Source organism: Gobio gobio, assembly GCF_949357685.1.
Source record: "Gobio gobio genome assembly, chromosome: 21".
Lineage (NCBI taxonomy): Eukaryota > Metazoa > Chordata > Actinopteri > Cypriniformes > Gobionidae > Gobio > Gobio gobio.
Genome location: NC_137117.1, coordinates 9,323,339 through 9,344,552, shown reverse-complemented (window position 1 = coordinate 9,344,552; position 21,214 = coordinate 9,323,339). Strand labels below are relative to the sequence as shown.

Below are 21,214 nucleotides of genomic sequence, written 5' to 3'. Positions count from 1 at the left end.
GATTTTTAAGTGATCTTAACGTTAACGTGCGTACTTGAACTTGAGGTGTCTGTGTGTGACTGACCGTATATTGGCAGATTTGGTCTTCAGGTCGTTCCAGCGCTGGTTCATGTCATCCAGTCTCTGCTGGAGGAATACTGCCTCCTCTGAGCTCCCCAGAGCCTTCACCATCTTCATCTTATTCCCCTCCACACTCCTGAAAACATCATTATGAGCCTCGATCTCAGCCTGGATGTCCTACACACACACACACACAGAGAGAGAGACAGAGATTGCTTTAATTATCACCTTCATTATGTGGATTTGTTAAAGGGAAAGATAAATGAATCAACAAAGGCAAGATGCTTCCACACCTTCTCCGCTGAGAGACACAATTAAAGCTGTCAGTCTGATACCGAACCTATCCACACACACATACGCACAAATCAAACTGAAGATAAATCACATTACTCGTGAAAGCACACATGAGGATACTAAGCATACAATCTAGTCACTTTTTTTCAGTTCAGTTTCAGTTTTATGGTGGATATATTTTATCTAAATATGTATTTTTTTTGGTGTATTTAATTTCATTAGTTCCTTCACGGTTATTTCTGACAGAATACACTGATAGTCAAAGTATTTTGTTATGGCCGCTTTTTGGATTTTTGGAAATACTGCACCACAGTCACACTTGAATTTGCCAGATTGAACCATGTTTAGTAGAGGACAGTAAAAAGAGGGTTGGGTCTTTTCCAGTTCATTTGCAAAGTGCTCTCTGCTATTTAACAATCTCTCTCACCCCATCACTCCTTTAAAGAAAATACACCAGAATACTAATGAATACACACTATGCTGCTGAGACAACACACATGAGATGAAACTATGTAGTGTATCCTATGCTGTTGAGAGTCCCGATAGAAAGACATATTAGTTCACACAGACCTGAAAATAAATAAGTAAAATATAAAATAAGTTTATATTTTTAAAGTATATTTAAATAAATAAATAAATATAACATTATGACTAATATTGTGTTGGTCCCCTTTTTGCTGCCAAAATAGCCCTGACCCGTCAAGGCATGGACTCCACTAGACCCCTGAAGGTGTGCTGTGGTATCTGGTTTTGGCGGTGGACAGGGGTCAGCATGGGCACCCTGACTGATCTGTGGCTATGCCGCCCCATACACAACAAACTGAGATGCTCTGTGTATTCTGACACCTTTCTGTCAGAACCAGCATTAACTTCTTGAGCAGTTGGAGCTCCAGTAGCTCGTCTGTTTGATTGGACCACACGGGCCAGCCTTCGCTCCCCACGAGCATCAATGAGCCTTGGCCGCCCATGACCCTGTGGCCGGTTCTCCACTGTTCCTTCCCTGGAGCACTTTTGATAGACACTGACCACTGCAGACCGGGAACACCCCACAAGAGCTGCAGTTTTGGAGATGCTCTGACCCAGTCGTCTATTCATCACAATTTGGGCCTTGTCAAACTCGCTCAAATCCTTACGCTTGCCCATTTTTCCTGCTTCTAACACATCAATTTTGAGGACAAAATGTTCACTTGCTGCCTAATATATCCCACCCACTAACAGGTGCAGTGATGAAGAGATAATCAGTGTTAAGCACTGTCCATGAACTTCTATTATACTGGATACAGAATGTGCCAAACAACATCTTTAGTAAAAAAATTTTTTTTCACATTTTCAAAAAATGTGATGTCACAAACCTCACACACTAAAACAAAACCAAAACACTAAACACTAAACCAAAAACTAAAAACACAACTCCAAAGCAAACTTGAAATCTTTCAAAGATTTGATGCCACAAACCTCACAAACTTTGGAAAACAAAACCAAAACACTAAACAAAACTCAACAAAAAACGAAACGAAACAAAACTCTAAAACAAACTTAAAATCTTCAACGATTTGAGCCCACAAACCTCACAAACTTTAGAAAACAAAATCAGAACATTAAACACTAAACCAAAAACTAAACAAAACAAAACTCCAAAACAAACTAGAAATCTTCAACGATTTGAGCCCACAAACCTCACAAACTTTAGAAAACAAAACCAAAACACTAAACACTAAACCAAAAACTAAAAACACAACTCCAAAGCAAACTTGAAATCTTTCAAAGATTTGATGCCACAAACCTCACAAACTTTGGAAAACAAAACCAAAACACTAAACAACACTCAACAAAAAACGAAACAAAACAAAACTCTAAAACAAACTTAAAATCTTTCAACGATTTGAGCCCACGAACCTCACAAACTTTAGAAAACAAAATCAGAACATTAAACACTAAACAAAACAAAACTCCAAAGCAAACTTGAAATCTTTCAAAGATTTGATGCCACAAACCTCACAAACTTTGGAAAACAAAACCAAAACACTAAACTAAACTCAACAAAAAACTAAACGAAACAAAACTCCAAAACAAATCACAAACCTGTCTGTTGAATAGGCACCCGTCCCCCAGAATATACATAGTCAGACAATCAGATCCAAGCTAGCAATTTTGGAAGATTATTGTAATTTATAACTGCAATATGCATCAAGTGGTCAGTGGACGATCCATTGGTTATGCTGTCTAACTTTAGCCTATGGTTTAAGTAATGTGTGTAAACATGTTAGGAGATGGCCTGATACACATGCTGTAACCACTAGGCTGAAGCTTCAGCATACAGCATGTTTCTGGGCTCTGCAAAGTCTCATTTATGCTGTTCATTTGTTATAGTTCTTAATGAAATATTTAACTGTGATCAATTCAACCACGAGCCCCGCACACACTAAAACTCCCTCATCTGGCAGTCTGACCTATTAAACGCAGCAATAAAAAAGCTTTTCTCGTTAATAAAGTTAAATAATTGCTTCTCGATCATAAAGACTCCCTAGAGCTGCCGTTCAGCATACTCTCATTTAACCAGACTTACCCACAAAACCGAGAGAGAGAGAGAGAGAGAGAGAGAGAGAGAGAGAGAGAGAGAGAGAGAGAGAGAGGGAGAGAGAGAGAGAGAGAGAGAGAGAGAGAGAGAGAGAGAGAGAGAGAGAGAGAGAGAGAGAGAGAGAGAGAGAGAGAGAGAGGGAGGTTAAAAGGGGGAAAAAGTCTGACATTTTCATGTTTGACCTTTCCCTGTTGGTAGACGAAAGCATCCTCATTGACTAACACACACATACAGACCCAGAGTAAGAAACGCACTTCCACAGGTGGGAGATGCTCTTCAAACTGAGTGTTTTGAAAGCCCTCTCTTTCCTGGAAGCAGTTATTGCAGAGATAGCAGACACTTTCATCCAAAGTGACTAACAGTACACAGTGCTGAAGAGTCCCCTCCAGCAACCTGGGGCTGTGTGTCTTATCAAGGACACAATTGGGATAGTTGACGGATCAGTCCTTATGGAACAGTCTTTATGTTCTTTCCCCTGCATATTAGTGACCAAGAGATCATTGTGACACTCAAAGCAATCTATAGACGAGATAAAACTGTGTACCACGTTTAGTCAACTGTCACAAAATGAGATTTTGTTCCTCTTGTTTTAGTGGTTTAAGTAGACAAAATATTCCATGTGTGTCACCACATGATGTTCTGGAGGAAAAAAGCAAACTTACGGCACTGTAGATAACCTCTGATGCAAAATTTTCTAAAGACTAATAAGTTGAAACAAATTTTATCTGGAGTGGATTGTTTGATTTGAATTGTTTGTGTAAGGGTCAAATGATCATTCTTATAATTAAATTTAGAAAATCTATAAAGATGAACAATATATTTGCTCCATAACAGTTACCTCACAAACTTTGAAATACAAAAAAAAAACTAAACACTGAACAAAAAACTAAACAAAACAAAACTCCAAAACAAACTTAAAATCTTTTAAATATTCGATGTCACACACCTCACAAACTTTGGAAAACAAAACCAAAACACTAAACAAAATCAAATATTTGATCCAAAGAACCTCACAAACTTTGAAATACAAAAAACAAACAAACACTAAACTAAAAACTAAACAAAACTCCACAACAACATTTACATTTACATTTACATTTATGCATTTGGCAGACGCTTTTATCCAAAGCGACTTACATTACATTCTACATTTTGTCAATTCTTGCTTTCCCTGGGAATTGAACCCATGACCTTGGCGTTGCTAGCGCCATGCTCTACTGTTTGAGCTATAGGAAAGCTTTCAGATTTGATGCCACAAACCTCAAACTTTGGAAAACAAAACCAAAACACTAAACAAAAAACTAAACGACACAAAACTCAACAAAAAAAACTCAACAAAACTCTAAAACAAACTTGAAATCTTTCAAGGATTTGATCCAAATAACCTCACAAACTTTGGAAAACAAAACCAAAACACTAAACAAAACAAAACAAAACAACTAAACAAAACCACGATGATGCCACGATCCATAACAGTTAGCGCCCAATATTTACTCACTCGCTCACTCTCTCACTCAATACTGGATATATATCAGCCAATACTAGATATTTATTTTCATTTCCATATTTTAGCATTTTATATATATACCAAGGGTATACAGATATACAGTATTCTAACACTCCCTTAAACTTTAAAAACTTGAATTTGAATGTTTTGTTTTAATTTATTTAGACTAAATTGTATGAATACCATACATTTTAATATTACATGACTATCAGTCATATAATATAATAATTACAATAATTACTGCCTTATCGGTATCAACTATAATTTAAGAAACACTTTATTTTACAGTGCCCTTGTTACATGTACTTACTATAGAAATAACAGTAAATTATCCAGCATCTAACCCTAAACAAAAACCCAACCTATGTTATTAGTATCAATGTTATTTTACTATCATTGATACTATTTTAGTTTTAGTTAATATTTTGAATTATATTTCATTTATATTTTTGGTTTTAATTTAGTAATTCTATTGTGTGTTTTTGTCATTTTTTTATTAGTTTAAGAACACATATTTCTAAAGTTTGCATTATTTTTGTACTTCAACTCAAACTAATGAAAATGTTGCCATGTCAGCTAACTTAAATTCAATCAAAGTTTTTTTGGTTACACTATTTTAAGGTGTAATTCTACATTTAAGTACCGAGAAATATTAATTGACTACATGTACAATAGGTTTAGATTCAGGGTTTGTTTCATGTAATAATGCACAATTTATAGTTATTACTATAGTAACTACATTGTAAACACTGCAAAATAAAGTGTTACCATTTTGTTATATTTGTTTTACTTTAAGTTGATGATTTTTATGGTTTTGGTTTCAGTTCCATTTAATGATAATAACCTGGTTAAGTACATGTACATGTTAATTAACATTCATCAGTAATGACTTGTGTAATTAGACTGAAAACCACTTAAAATAATGTGTAATTCATTTCTAATGATCTATTATGTTGAAGCTACTCATATAAATCACGAACAAACCGGTGAGCAACTGCCGGTTTTCACTCGGATTCGGCACTTATGCAACTTTGGGATCCAGACGCAGCTCCCAGTTCAATTCCTTCACATTCAAACAACCCAGAAGCAAATCTGAAAATACCTCCTCAAACTTCTGCAGCAACTCCTGCAAGCTGAAGTTCAGACCAATCATCATGATCTCAGTCTAGCGCTACATTCCAAAACGCCAAAGACGGAGAGAAATCTGGCAGCGGATCAGTCTCCTCTGGGGGTCCACGCGCGCATAATACAGCTTATTATATACAGGAACATCTGTGGAGGAGCACAAACACATCACGGCTTCAACGTGTGGCAGCGGAGAGCCGAGCCTCAGCGGGTGCCCGAGCGCCTGTGCCGAAGGTCTGTGGCTTTGTGCTGAGAGCCGCATGCTCCAGTGTTTGATGGGTCTTGATCTGTGTTCCGGATGGTGTGAGGTGAAGGCCTGGGTGTTGGAGGTAGACTGAAGTAGGAATTCAACCAAATACTGTTGGTTCTGTGATCTGGAGACGATTCCGCTGCTTTACTCACAAAGATCTCCCAAAGCACACACACTCGCTCTCATACAGAAACACACAGAAAGTGTCTTGTTCCTCTAAGTTCCTGTGACCCTCGGGCAAGCGTTTGTAGTCAATTACCCGTGTCAAAGAGCCTCTGTGTGGTTCATGCTGGCGGGCAGGGAAGGCTGCAGAAAACACGTCAGCTAGCCGAGAAGAACGGTGAAGATCTGATCTTGAGGAAAACATCTCCATATCTAGACATGAGGACAGGCCAGAAGCAGGTGATCTCTTATTGTGACGGTCTTCATCTTTGCGTTCAGATCTTCATCAGCGCTTGAAGAAAACCCATCCAGATGGAGATCTGAGATGAGGTTTTCCTCCTGAATGTAAGGCTCAGAGAGGCAGCTTGAGGCACATTTCCAGAACTTCCCAAAGTTTCCCTAAAACTCTCAGGCTGTCCACCTTTCTTCTGTCGGTGGTCTCTCCTCCGGCTCTTCTCTGACTGCTGGCTCACAGAGTTGACTTTTCCCTCTCTCTCTCTTCTGCCTTTCCCTCCAGTGGCAGCTGTTTATTATTTTATTCAGCATCCTCTGTTTCCCCTCCTCTTTCCCTCCACTCCAAACTAACACACCCACTTCCTGTAGGGCCCCACCATGAAAGAGAGAGAGCACCGTGTCGAAAATGAAAAAAAGAATGTTCGACAAGAAGGTGAAGGCGGGAAAGACAATGTTTTATGAAGTATCACACCAACTTCAGCCTTTGTGGAAGTCATATGAGCGAGAGAGAGAGAGAGATGAATCCGAATAAGCACAAGTGCGTGACAACACAACATGTGATGGGATCTAGGGAATCATCTCCTATTTGAAGTCATATTTGTGTACAAACATCTGATAAACATCTTAAACTAAAACACATAGATTATAAATAATAACCATTGCAAAGAACGTTCTAACAATCAACATTTTAGTAACACATGATATATTGTCATTTACTGTAGTGACATACTGACATATTTGCCAATAATGTGACTATCGTGACGAGAGACATTGGCACTGTGTGTATATTTTGAATTACTGTGACTTATTGCAGCAGCAAAGTGAAACATTGTATATATTGTGACTAATTACAGCGATGTACACGTCAATCAATTTGCAGACATTGCGACTTAATGCTGGCATATATTAGTGACATATTGCTGATATTGTCATCAATTACAGCAACATACACAGCAATAAACTGCAGATATTGTGGCTTTTCCAGTGATGTTAACCCCTTCTCACACACCCCCCAATTTTGGCAATTGAGGCATAAATGACATACTCAAAATAAAAAAGTCTGCTGCTCATAAGTCATTCTGAATACACATAACCATCATATATTTAGAAAGCCAACACTTGAGAGTTTACAGTTCAAGAATTACTCACACTGTTATTAATATGGAGGTATGTCATCTTAAATTGTGCCGGTAGTGTAGAAAACGTAGAAACACTATACTGAAGCCAGAAGTCTGCTCATGCGTCATTTCAAATCTGAGGATGTTCTCTCTAAAACTATGATTTTTATGAAACATTTTGTAAGACCATGTCATGTGTGTTTTTATTGAAGTCTGATAAAATGCTAATAAAATAATCTGTATCTACAATACACCCACTTGCAGTCTATTGTCTATGTCTGATGTGGCGAACTGTCCCATTCACGTTTCTATTGTTCTCACATGACAAAGCTTTCACACCTCTCACCTAATCTTCATTATTCTTTTGTTTGTATTCAGCCATTATAGCCTTTATTCTGGCATTACATTGCTTGCCCATCTCACCAATTTCATCCCACTATACATTAATCCATCTATTATCTTTCTAGAAAACAAACGTCAAGCATATTCTTGGGATCTTATGTGAATTATTTTAAAAGGTGCACTGTGTAAATTTTAGCGGCATCTAGTGGTGAGGTTGCGGATTGCAACAGCTCACCCCTGCCTTTCAAAGCACATAGAGTTACGGTGGTCAACACAGGACAAAGGTGTGGTCGTCGGAGAAAGCAGAGAGTAGTAAGCGTTCTGTAGAGAAGTTTGTCCGTTTAGAGCTACTGTAGAAACATGGCAGCACAAAATGACCATTTCAATGGAAGAGGACCCGCGATATATGGAAATAGAAATGGTAATAAAAACAATGCTTCATTACGTAAGGTCTTTATACGCCACTGAAAACATAGTTATGTATATTATATTGCATTTCTGTCAATAGATCCTCATAAATACTACACACTGCACCTTTAACAACATTAGAGCTACATTTAGCATCAAGCTACATAACACATTTTAAAAGATTAATATTATGCATTTACTCAAAACTCAAACCACCAATGAATGTTTGTGTCACGATTCACCAGTGAGAGTGCCCGTGATTACCACCAGAGGGCACTCCATCCCAGAATGCCACTCCATCAAGGACTACATTACCCATAATCCTTTGCCCGGACTCATCATCACTCATTGTTTTCACCTGTGTCTCATTTACCTCATTACCTCTAGCTATATCTAGCCTGTTCACCCTGTCATTCAGGGCGAAGTCTTCTGTAATGAACTGCTCTGAGACACGAAGGCTGAGGATCCAAACGCAGCTTTATTCAGAGGGTAATCCACATTCGTAGACAAAAAACAGGCAAAAGCTCATACACAGGCAAGCAGTCCAAACAGGCAAACAAGACAGGAGAGACAGGCAAAAGGGTAATCAACCGAACGGACAAGTAATCCAAGACCAAGAGACAAGAAACCAGGGAAAACGCTCAGAAATGCAGTATACAACAAACAAGACTTCGCCCTGAATGACAGGTTGAACAGGCTAGATACAGGCAGAGGTAATGAGGTAAATGAGACACAGGTGAAAACAACGTGATGATGAGTCCAGGCAAAGGATTATGGGTAATGTAGTCCTTGATGGAGTGACAGTCCGGGGTGGAGTGCCCTCACGGGTGAATTGTGACAGTTTGTATTACTTTCCGATCGCGATCTAATGTGGATTTTAGTCATATAATGTAGAAATATGCAACCATGCCACATTCAAAGTCACTTAAATCACCTTTCTTCCCCATTCTGATGCATTGAGTTGCTCCCATGTGATTGGCTGATTGGATATTTGCGTCAACAAGCAGTTGAACAGGTGTACCTAATAAAGTGGCCGGTGATTGTATATTGACTATACAGAAAATATACAAGACTATACAGTATATAGAGGCATCCTAAAGTACATAACCCAGATATTACAACTTATTTCAGCGCATGTAGTGATGCCGCAGATATTGTAACATATTCCAGCAAACATAGTGACATGTTGTAGATATTGCAGTAAACACTCTAATTTACACTGTTCAGATGAATAGACCGAGTTCGACAGACATGCACTATGATGGAATCGCTCTCTGGGTTCATCATCGACCTTTGAGTTGACGACTGAAACAAGTCTGACTGAAATACTAAAAATCACTCAAGTTCCCCTTTCACATTTTCCATTTGTCACCAACATTTCACTTTTCCATTAGATATCACCGCCTATTCCTTTCTCCGCTGCGTTCGGGAGTTAAACAGCCTCACTCAAAGATCTCCTCAAAGTGTGTGTGTTGTGCTTCCTTTGAAATTCATAACGTACATATGGGCTCTTTCTTGGCTTGTCTAAATACATAAAGTCAGCATGTCAGGGGCCATGTGGTCCGAACTTACACACACGCGCAGCCTAAAGAGGCCAGGAGCGAAGACAGAAGACAATTGTGAATATTCATGAGCGAACCTCTTTGAAGTGCCTTTACTTCATTAATGCATTTACATAATGAATATCCAGAGCGGCACGTTTGATGTGTGTGTGTGTGTGCGTGAGTAAACAAACCCTGCCGGATTACAATCAAATCAGGATATGAATATGTGTAACGCATAATAGTTCACGAGTTAATACATGGGAATGCTTGTATATGCAAACAAAAGTAATGCAGATGATTACGACGGAGTAAAATAAACACACCCGGAAACATCAGCGCTCAGTGGGGCTGCGCTGGAGAATAATACAGAACCCACTGAAAGTAGTTCAAGGAGTGAAATAAGAGGGTGATGGGTGAGCGGGAACATGAGGAAGAAGTTTCACAGCTCTGGGAATTATGGGAAGAGAAACGCTGGGAGAACTGATCGATCAAGCTTTGGGCCGAGGAGAGTGCTTTGACTCACGGACACTCAAGCCGTGTTTCAACATGACTACTGTTCACGAACGGTTTAACTTCATTAGGAGAGCATGGTCTCCATGCCCATTTGCACTACTGCATGCGCGCACAAACGCACACACACACACACTTACTTTGATCTTGGGAGCTGTGATGGAGCTGAATTATGTGCAGGTATTTCTAACAAACATCCAGTCCAGTCCACATCTGGACCTCGCTGATAATGGTGTGCGAGTGTGTGTGTGTTTACACATTTGTGTCCTCATAAACCACATATACCTGTAATGACATGGGTATTACAATGTAAACATTGTTTATGTGGACACTTCCTGCGTCCTTGAAGACCAAATGGCTTAAAACAAGTAATTAAGCAATTAATTCTATTCTTAATCAAATAAATCCTTGTTTTGTGGATAATTTCAGACTTATATTTTATCTGCACCAATTAAATTATCAACACTGAATTAATAATAAAACATCAAAGTTAGGAACAAAGAAGGAGAAGAAATTTAAAAAAGTAGTGTAGAGAATATACTCACGATATACTCACGGCATTGTTATTTTTCGCTCTTCGCTTAGGGGTAAAAATAAGTTTGAAATACCTTCGCAGCGGTATAAACATCCCGACACCGCTTACACTGATGAGAACGACGCTTAGATGAATTTGTGAATATGTTCTGCACGCTTTCCTCTCAATAAAAAAAATGACAGCGGTGAGAAAACAGCGGTGAAGAAAGCATCTGATCGTAGCGAGGTGGACGTATTTGCCCCAGCTCACAATTCGGCACTCCAGTCAAGTCACATGACGTTCATTTACCAACTTGTAGAATATTTCTTTAAAGCCACAAACATCATAAGACATGTATTACAAACAGAAAGACTGACTTGCATAGATCGGAATATATTCCACGCATGCTCTGGTGTGGACGTAGTCGATTATTAAAACTTTACAGTGATCATTATTGGTATTGTCCTTGGTTTCAATGAGCCTTTAGTCTGAGCTGTTTTCAGCTGATATATGAACATTATTTGAGTCTCAGCTTTCAAATGACACCAGTTTTATAACTCAAACACTAATTGTGACACTCTTTAATGTGGTGTGACACTGTGTTTAACTGTTTTAACCTTTAATATCATAGCACTTTGTGTTGATGTCACTAATATTCGCATACTTAACTGTGATAGGTCTGTCCTTTATTGCATGTCTTTAACATTGTGGCACAAAAACCACATTGTGTATTGATTCGCAGTCCTCAGAGGACAATGTGTGACATGATAATGACGGATCTATAACCTGAACAAACCTATAACATCAACGCTAGTCTTGCAGCAGCCTGATATTTCCTTCCAGAAAAGTGAATCTAGTAAAGGTGACTTTTTTCCACATATTTTCAATGGTGTGTGACTAAACTATATCAACCAAACACGGCGACTTGGTTGCAGATGGTTGCATATGAAAGACTGTGACTGTAATTATATGTATCTATAGAAACGACACTGTCAGAGGTCCTGTCCTCAAATAAACCAGCAATGCTATTTGAGGTAGTGACGTGTTCTAGCAATCACCAAACACTGAAAAACTTAAAAAAGGCATCACATGAACTGGTACAACCTTTTGCCCTTAGCAACAGAACATAATGAATTCATGTTTTAAGGCAGTTTGAACAAAGCTCTGTTATATTTGGATACAATAATCCAAGTAGAGTAGAGTTTCTCTCTTAGACATCTCGACCAGAAACACACAACCATGCTATAGGATTACTCGGTTAAAGCCATTGGTAACACTATTTTACAGCATCCATGTTACACATGTAGTTACTATAGTAATAACAGTAAAATATGCATAATTACAAGCAACTTAACTAAACCCTACTCTGTAAGTACATGTTGTTAATTAATATGACTAATTTCGTTAACGAAAACCAGGACGAAAAATGTTTGTCGACAAGCTTTTTTTCCCAAGAGGAGATGATGGCAAGATCAACATGCAATATCGTTGACTAAAATGTATCTAAAAAGTGAAAACTTTACCAAAATCTCTCTTTATTTTTGTCGGGGAAAAAAGAGACAACTAAATATTACAAGCCTCTATGAGCTTTTTTGTTTGCGGTTGCCAAATGTCAAGAGTTTAAATCCCTCAATCAGAGCTTTCCTCTAAAAATTATACTTTTTCTGCCCGGTGGTTTAATTTAAGTCCCCCTGTGGTGAAAATCAAGTTCTTTAAATGTTGTTTATGTGTCTATGTGGTGTTTTTAATATGCTTTTAGACAAACCATGTGCAACATCATAAGTATGATTATTTTATCCTTAAAGGGGTCCTTTACTGCCCCTTTTTACACGATTTAAGTCTTTGATGTCCCCAGAGTGTGTATGTGAAGTTTTAGCTCAAAATACCCCACATATCATTTTTTATAGCATGTTAAAGGTCCCGTTTTTCGTGGTTTTTTTAAGCTTTGATTGTGTTTACAGTGTGCAATATAACATGTGTTCATGCTTCATGTGTAAAAAAACACAGTATTTTTCACACAATTGACTTATCTGTATACCGCTGTTTTCACTGTCCTCAAAACGGCCTGAGCATTTCCTCGTTCTATGAAGTCCCTCCTTCAGAAATACGTAGCGAGTTCTGATTGAGCCAGCGGTTCCTGTGTTGTGATTCGACAGCAGTTTAGGGCACGTTGCCCGGGAAGGTCACGCCTCTTACCATAACGGGGAGATGAACGCGCTCAAATTACAGCCCCTGAAGGCCAAACAAAGGTGATTTGACTCCGGGATGAAAATAACAGCGTCTGAACGACATGGCGACAAACGCAACCGAACCGAACCGAACCGAACCGAACCGAACCGAACGCAACACTTCCTCTTCTCCACGAGGGAGCAATAAGACCACGCCCCCTTTTTCGCGTATTCTTGTGGGCGGAGGTTAGTCAACAAACTGTTCTACTGACGTAATTAAAGCAGGAAGTACCAGGATGTAGCCCAAACCGGCCGTTCGCTGTAGGCTTTGAAAGGGAACTCCTGTTAAATAAAATATTTCGCTTGGCATTGAACTTTGAGCTTTATAATTTTACAGATATTATTTATGCTCAAACAGCAACATTACACACTAACTAAAGTTTGAAAAATGGGATCACGAAGAACAGGACCTTTAAAATGGTCGCTTTTTGAGTAAAACACACCGTTTTTGTGTGTCCCTTTAAATGCAAATGAGCTTGTGCTCTATTGCGCCCCTTTCAAGAAGAGGGCGGAGCTTCAAGAGCTTGTGTTAGCAGCTCCGATTACCTCACGCAGACACGCACTGAAAATGTCAAAAACGGTTCAGCCTTTTATGTTCAAAGCGGACAATGATGGAGAGACTCGAGAAGAAGTGACAACATGTAGAATGAGACAGGACGTTTCTGAATGGTTAGCTGATGAATTTATGGAGCTCATGTGGAGTTAACTATAGTCAAGTCATTGATTAGCATATTCTGTCATGATGATCTATAAATCGCTCGTGTGGGAACTGTTGTAAGATGCTCAGAGCCAGAGAATATCTGAAGAGAGAGCAGGTGTAGTTTAGTTTAATTACGGTTATAACTTATGTGGTCATCTTGCTTTATGACATGCTATTGCGTCTGTGTTCGTACTGTATTGCAACAAAAGACGGATGTGACAGACCACCAAATGTGCTACCACAACTATTCCTCTTCTCAACATGGCCTTTGTTGTGTGTTCCTGGGGGCGGGGTTTATGTACATTAGGGTTTGTGATGTCACTAACCCGAGAGGAAGCTTGTGTAGTCCCTACCAGCAGTTTGTTGTAGTCCTTAAAAAGCGATTTCTGTAAAAGAAAATATCTCCCTTTGCTTTGAACTTTGAGCGTCGTAACTTTGCAGATGTTGTTTATGCTCAAATAGCAACATTACACACTAACTAAAGTTAAAAAAGTGAAATCATAATCAACCACCTCTTTAAAACTGCAGTGAACCAAAGACAGTCTCATAAACTCGCTTTGAAACTACCTTGTAACCAATCACGTCGACGTACTGTTAGTAATAACATTATGCACATTTACATTCAGCTAACCCTAAACAAAACCGTAATCCAAACCCTATAGTAAGTACACGTTGTTAAATAATATTACTCAGAACTGTAGAATTACACTGTAACCTTAAAGCACCTTAAAATAAAGTGTAACCAAAAGCAGATATAAAGTATTGTCACCATTATCATTAAAATGTTGAATGTTCTGAAACATATTTTTAGCATCTATAGATTCTCTCATTATTCCACAGCAGTGCTTCTCACACTTTTTTTGGACAAGTATCACCTTTGATCCACTCAGAGCAACTAAGGAGTAACAATAATCTTCCTTTTATCAACACTGAGCAAAACGGACACCTCTGAGAGCAAGTTTAAGGCCTGTGTGGGCAGCATAATGCCATATGATATATGAATTAATATCAATATTCCCTCAAAATCATGGAGCTGTAAGACCCTCAACAGTCCCTTGACAGATCTGTGGAAGAACCTAACATGAGTAGCATCTAAAAAACACACCATAACCACTAAAAAAAAATATGTTTCATGTAGTATGAATGAAATTCATAATATTGTCATTATCATGTGACCTGCTATGCATAAATCCTGTCCCGTGGCCTCATGGGATAATAAAGTGTCTATCGAATGCACACTTCAGAATCTCGAGGGAAGAAGTAGGAGGTCATCCGGGTGCTTTTCACATACTGTTTTTTAAATACTGTGTATTTGGATTTCTACTCTTTTGGCGTACTGTTTTTTTTTGCATACTATATAGTAGGGAAATGTTTGCTTTTGCAGCACATGTATTAGTATTTTGCAGCCTTATTCAAATGCATCAATAATACATATATTGTGGAATTTGGAGAAATGTGGTCTATTTTCCAGCGTCTCTCATCTGTCGAGAAGCGCTTGAACTGTTGTCAGACTGGCTGCATTATAGATGTGCTGAAAACAGTCAAAACGCAGATTCAGCATTGAGATGTCTACTGTGAGCAAGCAGAATAAAATCCTTTTTTTTTCAGATCGCAGACACTCAGAAATCCAGTAAAGTAGTATTTCGATCAGAATTTATAAATAAAACTGAAAAAAAAAAAAATGAAAAAATCATTTTCACATATTGTATGCTGGACGTTGTATATGTCTATGAATTATCCACATTGTGTAGCAGCTGCAGCTGAAGAATCACTGCTTTAGAGCCACCAAGGATGAAAAATAAAAGAGAGAATAAAAGACGAGGAACTTGAGGAACCGTTTAAGCAACACTCACACCCACACACACTTTCCATCAGATTTACAGTAATACATTTCTCTGGCAGTCTGATCATTCGTGTGGGTCTCTGTATCATCCCGCCATCACAGCGCCAAATTCCTCAGTAATAGAGGAGCTGCCCCTCCCAGCAGAGCATGCTTATCAGAGCCGTGTGATTTCCTGCTGCGCTCCACCAACAGCTCAATACACATACAGCACTCGTGTGTGTGTGTGTGTGTGTAAAAAAATAATTGTGGTAATCATGGCATACAACACTAAAGTTGAAATACAAAAAAAAAATGAAAAACAATTATTTTACTAAAGCATAATGAATGCATTAAATCACTAAGTAAAGTACAGTATTGTTCCGAATACAAGATACCCTGACTATACGACATCATCACCCCCCCCCCCCCCCCTCACATATTTCATATTTCAATTTTTGTATTGAAAGTATGGTAAATACTGGTCAAATGTATTAACGATCACATCTAAAAATAAACACTTTTTGGCATACCACAAAAAAAAGACAGAATCTATTGCTACTAGTCACTATTTACACTAAGTGCAAGTAGCAACTTTTCTTAGCGATCTGCTATTTACACTAGTTAGATGATATTTATACTTATAAATAGTGGCAGACTCAATTTGCACCTCAGTGTTCTTGTACATTAACAGGATGCAATAATAACAGAGTGTAAATGATTATGTTTATTAAATTGATAAAAATAATAAAGCCCTCCCTAAACCTGCCCCTAACCAATAAACAGACACTATATTTCCACTTTTCAAATCTAATTTTCTTTATTTTTATTGAAAAAAAATCCCTTTCCGATCTGATATGCGATGGGATAAGGGAGTAGAGCGATTTCGGCAAAAGGAGGTTCCGAACATCGAGCCGATTTGCATCAAAACTTTCTGGTGCACACTTTACCCCTACATTACTGCTGCCGTACACAAACAGTGTCTTCCATCATTTTGTCTGGCCCAACCAGACGTCAGTGGGCGGAGTTAGTGCAAATAGCATTTGCCAACAAGGCGGGCTATTTGCACTTAGTGTAAATAGACACTCCGTAAAAATAACCTGTAGCCCCATCTACATTATATAACAATTAGGCCATCCATCTCATAGTGAAAACCATATAGCCTAACAACATTTCATTCCCAGTTGAAGTGAAATCTGGGTAACATCTTATGTTTTAAAAGCTCTTAGACGGTAAGCTTTTCTTTGACTGTTAGCGTTTTTAAGTCGTTTTGCACTCGCAATCTTCTAACATTAAACTCTGACACACCTTATTTCTTTGCACACTTGTTTTACGGGTATTTAGGGCCACCTATTGTTATGGACACCTATGGGTGTATTACTAACACGTAAAAGTCTAGACCCTGAATATAAGACAAACACGTTTTTATTGTCATATTCGGAACAATACAGTACCACTCAAAAGTTATTAACTCTTACTCAGCAAGAATACGTTCAACTGATCAAAAGTGAGGGTAAAGACATTTTTAATGTTTGAAAAGATTTATATTCTAAATAAATGCTGTTTTTCTGAACTTTCAATTCATCAAAGAATCCTGAAAAAGGTATTACTCATTTCACAAAAAAATGAAGCTGCACAACTGTTTTCAACACTGATAATAATCATACATTTTTCTTGAGCATCAAATCATCATATTATAATGATTTCTGAAGGATCATGTGACACTGAAGACTGGAGTAATGATGCTGAAAATTCAGCTGTTTTAAATAAAAATAACATTTTTGATTAAATAAATGCAAATATCCCAAATTTATGAATAGTAAAAACTAAAACTACCAATCAAATTGGATGAAATTGAATGGAAATGAAAGCACAATTTTATAAACTATAATAACCTAGGATCATGTTGATTTTTAAACAACGATGACTGAAGACAATTGACATTGTAGAAGTGACAAAACAAAAACACACAAGCACACACACACACACACACACACGGGTGCTGTAAAGGTCACCTGACTGATGCTGTTATTTCCTGTTAGAGGAAAACATCAGTGAAATGATAGTGATCTTTATTTGACAGCAGATGGACACAAGCGGTCATAATTAAAGACGAGCAGAGATCCCAGAGTATCCCGATTCACTGAGAGATACAGTTTAAGGACACCCACTACAGACATGCAGTATTTTCTGACGCAAAGTTAAAATTTGACTGCAGTCGTCCCATGGTTTGATCAAATAAATGCAGCCTCAGAGAGCATAAGAGACAAACTCGTAATTATTACGAACGCTATGCCATCAAAAACAATCTCCTTCAGCAAATTAGACCTGATTGACCCAAAACAACTGTGATCTGAACTGGAGTTGTGCCTCATTCTGATGTCAAACCAAAAACTTCGAGGACCTTCCTCCAGGTGTCAGGACTAGATGTTATCTGAATCATTATGACTAAACAGGATTTATGTGGGGATTTTATGTCTTGTAATGTGCTATCAAAGTTCCTCTGAACCCCTCCACCTCCCCAGCTCCACCTGCCTAGATTAGGATTGATGTAGGTCTATTCATGCAGCATCAGCAGATCTTACATGATCACAGCAGTGTGTCTGTTTATCCATTAGCAGTAACAAGTCCATACTTAATCTGCAGCAGCAGTGTAGCCAAGACCAAATACATTAACACTGCCATATTTAATAACTATTCAGAGAGTAGGTATGACACAATTGGAATATTATTCCAACTAGAATAACAGTTTGCAGGAGACTAGAGGGAGGACTCAGAATCAGGTCAGAGTCCAGCGGCTGAATACCTTCCTAATATATCTAGAGAGCAACGTATTTCATACTCTCCTGATCTTCAAAAACACAGGAAATCAACCAGCGGGCCTTGTTTTAAACCTAAAGCAGGTGCCGTGGGAAAGAGGCTTTTCCAAAACATTCCATGGAAATCTGCTCATGCCAAACAAACACACCCATAGGTTTCCACACACTGTGTGTTAAACAGCCTCGTGTCTCACGTCACATGATGAAAAGCCCTTCTCTTACTGGGATTTAGATTGATATTCAAATTTTCCCATTAGAAAAACGAATGAAAATAAAACACCGGAATCAAGTTATAGTGCAATATAAATATGCAATCTATACATCAGGTATATGAAGAAGAAAAAATAAAGCAGCAAAACTGTTTCCAACATTGAGAATGATAATAATAAATGTTTCTTGAGCCCAGGAATAAGTCGCGTTTTTAAATATCTAGTTCGGTCATGAAACTCTAGAGTCTCTCTCACGTCATTACTACATGGCACAAGCTGATTGGCCTCTGCTGATCCTGCAGCCAATGAGATTGCTTGCTCAACATTTAAAAAGTCTGGTTCAGTGTTTGCTGTAGGCTAGTTCTGCAGTATCAGAATTCCTCTGAACCCCTCTACCTCCCCAGCTCCACCTGCCTAGATTAGGATTAATGTATGTCTATTCATGCAGCATCAGCAGATCTTACATGATCACAGCAGTGTGTGTGTGTGTGTGTGTGTGTGTGTGTGTGTGTGTGTGTGTGTGTGTGTGTGTGTGTGTGTGTGTGTGTGTGTGTCTATTAGCAGTAGCAAGTACATACTTGATCTGCAGCAGCAGCGTAGCAGATCTACTCCACCAAATGATTCGTCAAATGATTTCAAAGGTCCTTACAGCCGAGAAAAATAGTAAACAATCGGATAAAAACGACAAATTATTTCCACGTGTTTTTGCCACAAAATGACGTTTTATTATGTATTATGCATTACTAGTTATTATGGATAAGCGCTTCTGCACTCTCTCTCCCACTCAAACACACACACATACAGTACGGACACACACTCGTGTGTTGTCAGCACTGCTCTGACAAGTTTATTGGTAAAATAGTTTAGCAACTTAAAAGCTGTATGATGTTTCTCAATAGTGAGGTGCAGATAAACGTAGTTTCGCTATTAGTAGACGCTGATGCCGAACACTAAAGAGATGCACAGCCTGAGGTCATTCACACACACTTAAAGGGATAGTTCACCCAAAAATTCTGTCATCATTTAGTCACGCCAAACGTGAGTTTCACACAAAAGAAGATATTTGGAAGAATGTTTGTAACCAAGCAGATCTCGGCAGTCATTGACTACAATAGTATTTTTTTTCCCCCACTATGATAGTCAATTCACTAACAGAGGTGAATAAAATTGGACATTACTTTGAGATCTACAACTACTGATTACAGTAGGCTGAGAAACGTTTACAAAACCTTGCAAACCTAAAAATATTACGGAACTGGAATGGGAACTGGAATGGGAATTCTCCACTGAGGAGTGTATGAGAAGAGAAACCAGCAGCTACTGTAAATTATAGGAGGAAAAAAACAAACATTGATATACACACACACACTCTCATGGGAACACACGGCTGGCACACTAAACATGTGTATGTACAGCCAATCAGAAGATAAGAAAGAGTTTCCACGACAACCAGAACAGAACATTTAAGATTCTTTCCGTCTCAAAGGGGAAAAGGGCAGAGATTAAAGGAGAGGCTGACCGCCAATCGCTCCTAAACACGAGAGAGAGAGAGAGTTTGACTGGAGGTGAAGAGGACGGTGAGTCTGGAGTGGCTAAATCTGGGCTTGAAGATCAAAAGTGATCAGACAGACTGATGGAACACAATCACTGGCTCTCGGCACTCATTCATGATCCAGCCAAACTCATTCTCCTCATCAGAGTCCTGAAACTAACGGTGTGTGTGTGGGCTCCGCTGCAGTTTTATGCATCACTAAGTGCTGATCTATCATTTCTGCTCACAGACACATTAAACGCAGCATCTGTGTGAGCAGTAGATCACGCTGACCTTAACCCTCCTGCTAAACTCACTTTATATAATCGTTTAGATCAGCTCCACAGAGAAAGAGAGAGAGATTTTTCGCAACTTATTTCCATTGTTTAGCACCGTTTTCTGGTATTCAGGTAAGATGCATATGTTTAGGCAACACAATTGTACAATTATGTGTCAAGTCAATAAAGCACATTCAACTAAGAAAGCAAGTTTCCTTCTGTCGTTTAAAGTTTTTACATTTCTTAATTTCTGAATTATGCAAGTATGTTTTTATGTTATTATTTGATTTGATGATATTTTTAACATTTCTAATATTTGTTTTGTATTGTATGAATATGCATGTATGTATTTATTTATTTATTTGTATGTTTGTTTGTTTTTTCATTCAAAACATCTTTTTTATTTATTCTGAAATTTTCAATTACAAAATTTGCATTAGAGATATTTAACCACTTTAAAAATGTACTTTTAAATTCTAAATTAGATTAAATTCTAATTTTTTTTTACATTTCTGATTCCTTTAAAGCAAAGTATAAATGAAATTGAAATGTAATTATATATATATATATATACAGACATTATTTCCGACACCAGATATCATTTTTACCTAGTGTGTGCAGGACACTATAGCTCATTTATGTAAGTGAGGATAGCAAAATAAAGTAAACTGTGACATATTATACACAAAAATTCTTCACACAGTGACTATGATTAAAAATGTGGGACCAAAATGATTCAGACACTTTGACCTGACCATGTTTTGCTGACGAGTTCTTTCTTTAATTGCTAATGTGACCTTTGACACCACAGACTGAACAAAATGAAGTAATGCTTGGTAATTGGTTGACCTAAATTGGTATTATCTAATTGTGTACATAAATGTAACAGCTGACAGCTGATTGGTTGATTGTAATCCATTACATACCTTTCGATCAAAGTTATCTGACATTATCAAGATGAGTTTGTTCTGACAGTTTAACTCT

General features: G+C 38.1%; 1 protein-coding gene across 9 annotated transcripts in view; it reads right to left on the bottom strand.

Annotated features, from left to right (window-relative positions):
• The window catches only part of utrn (utrophin), a gene marked incomplete at both ends in the record, with an annotated part of 350,347 nt that overhangs the window by 127,230 nt on the left and 201,903 nt on the right, over positions 1-21,214 (bottom strand). For all 9 annotated transcript variants that reach the window (XM_079802801.1, XM_079802799.1, XM_079802800.1 and 6 more), the window contains one exon: positions 65-237. In XM_079802801.1, the coding sequence (XP_079658927.1) occupies positions 65-237 (173 nt within the window). The remainder of the gene's footprint in view (positions 1-64; positions 238-21,214) is intronic.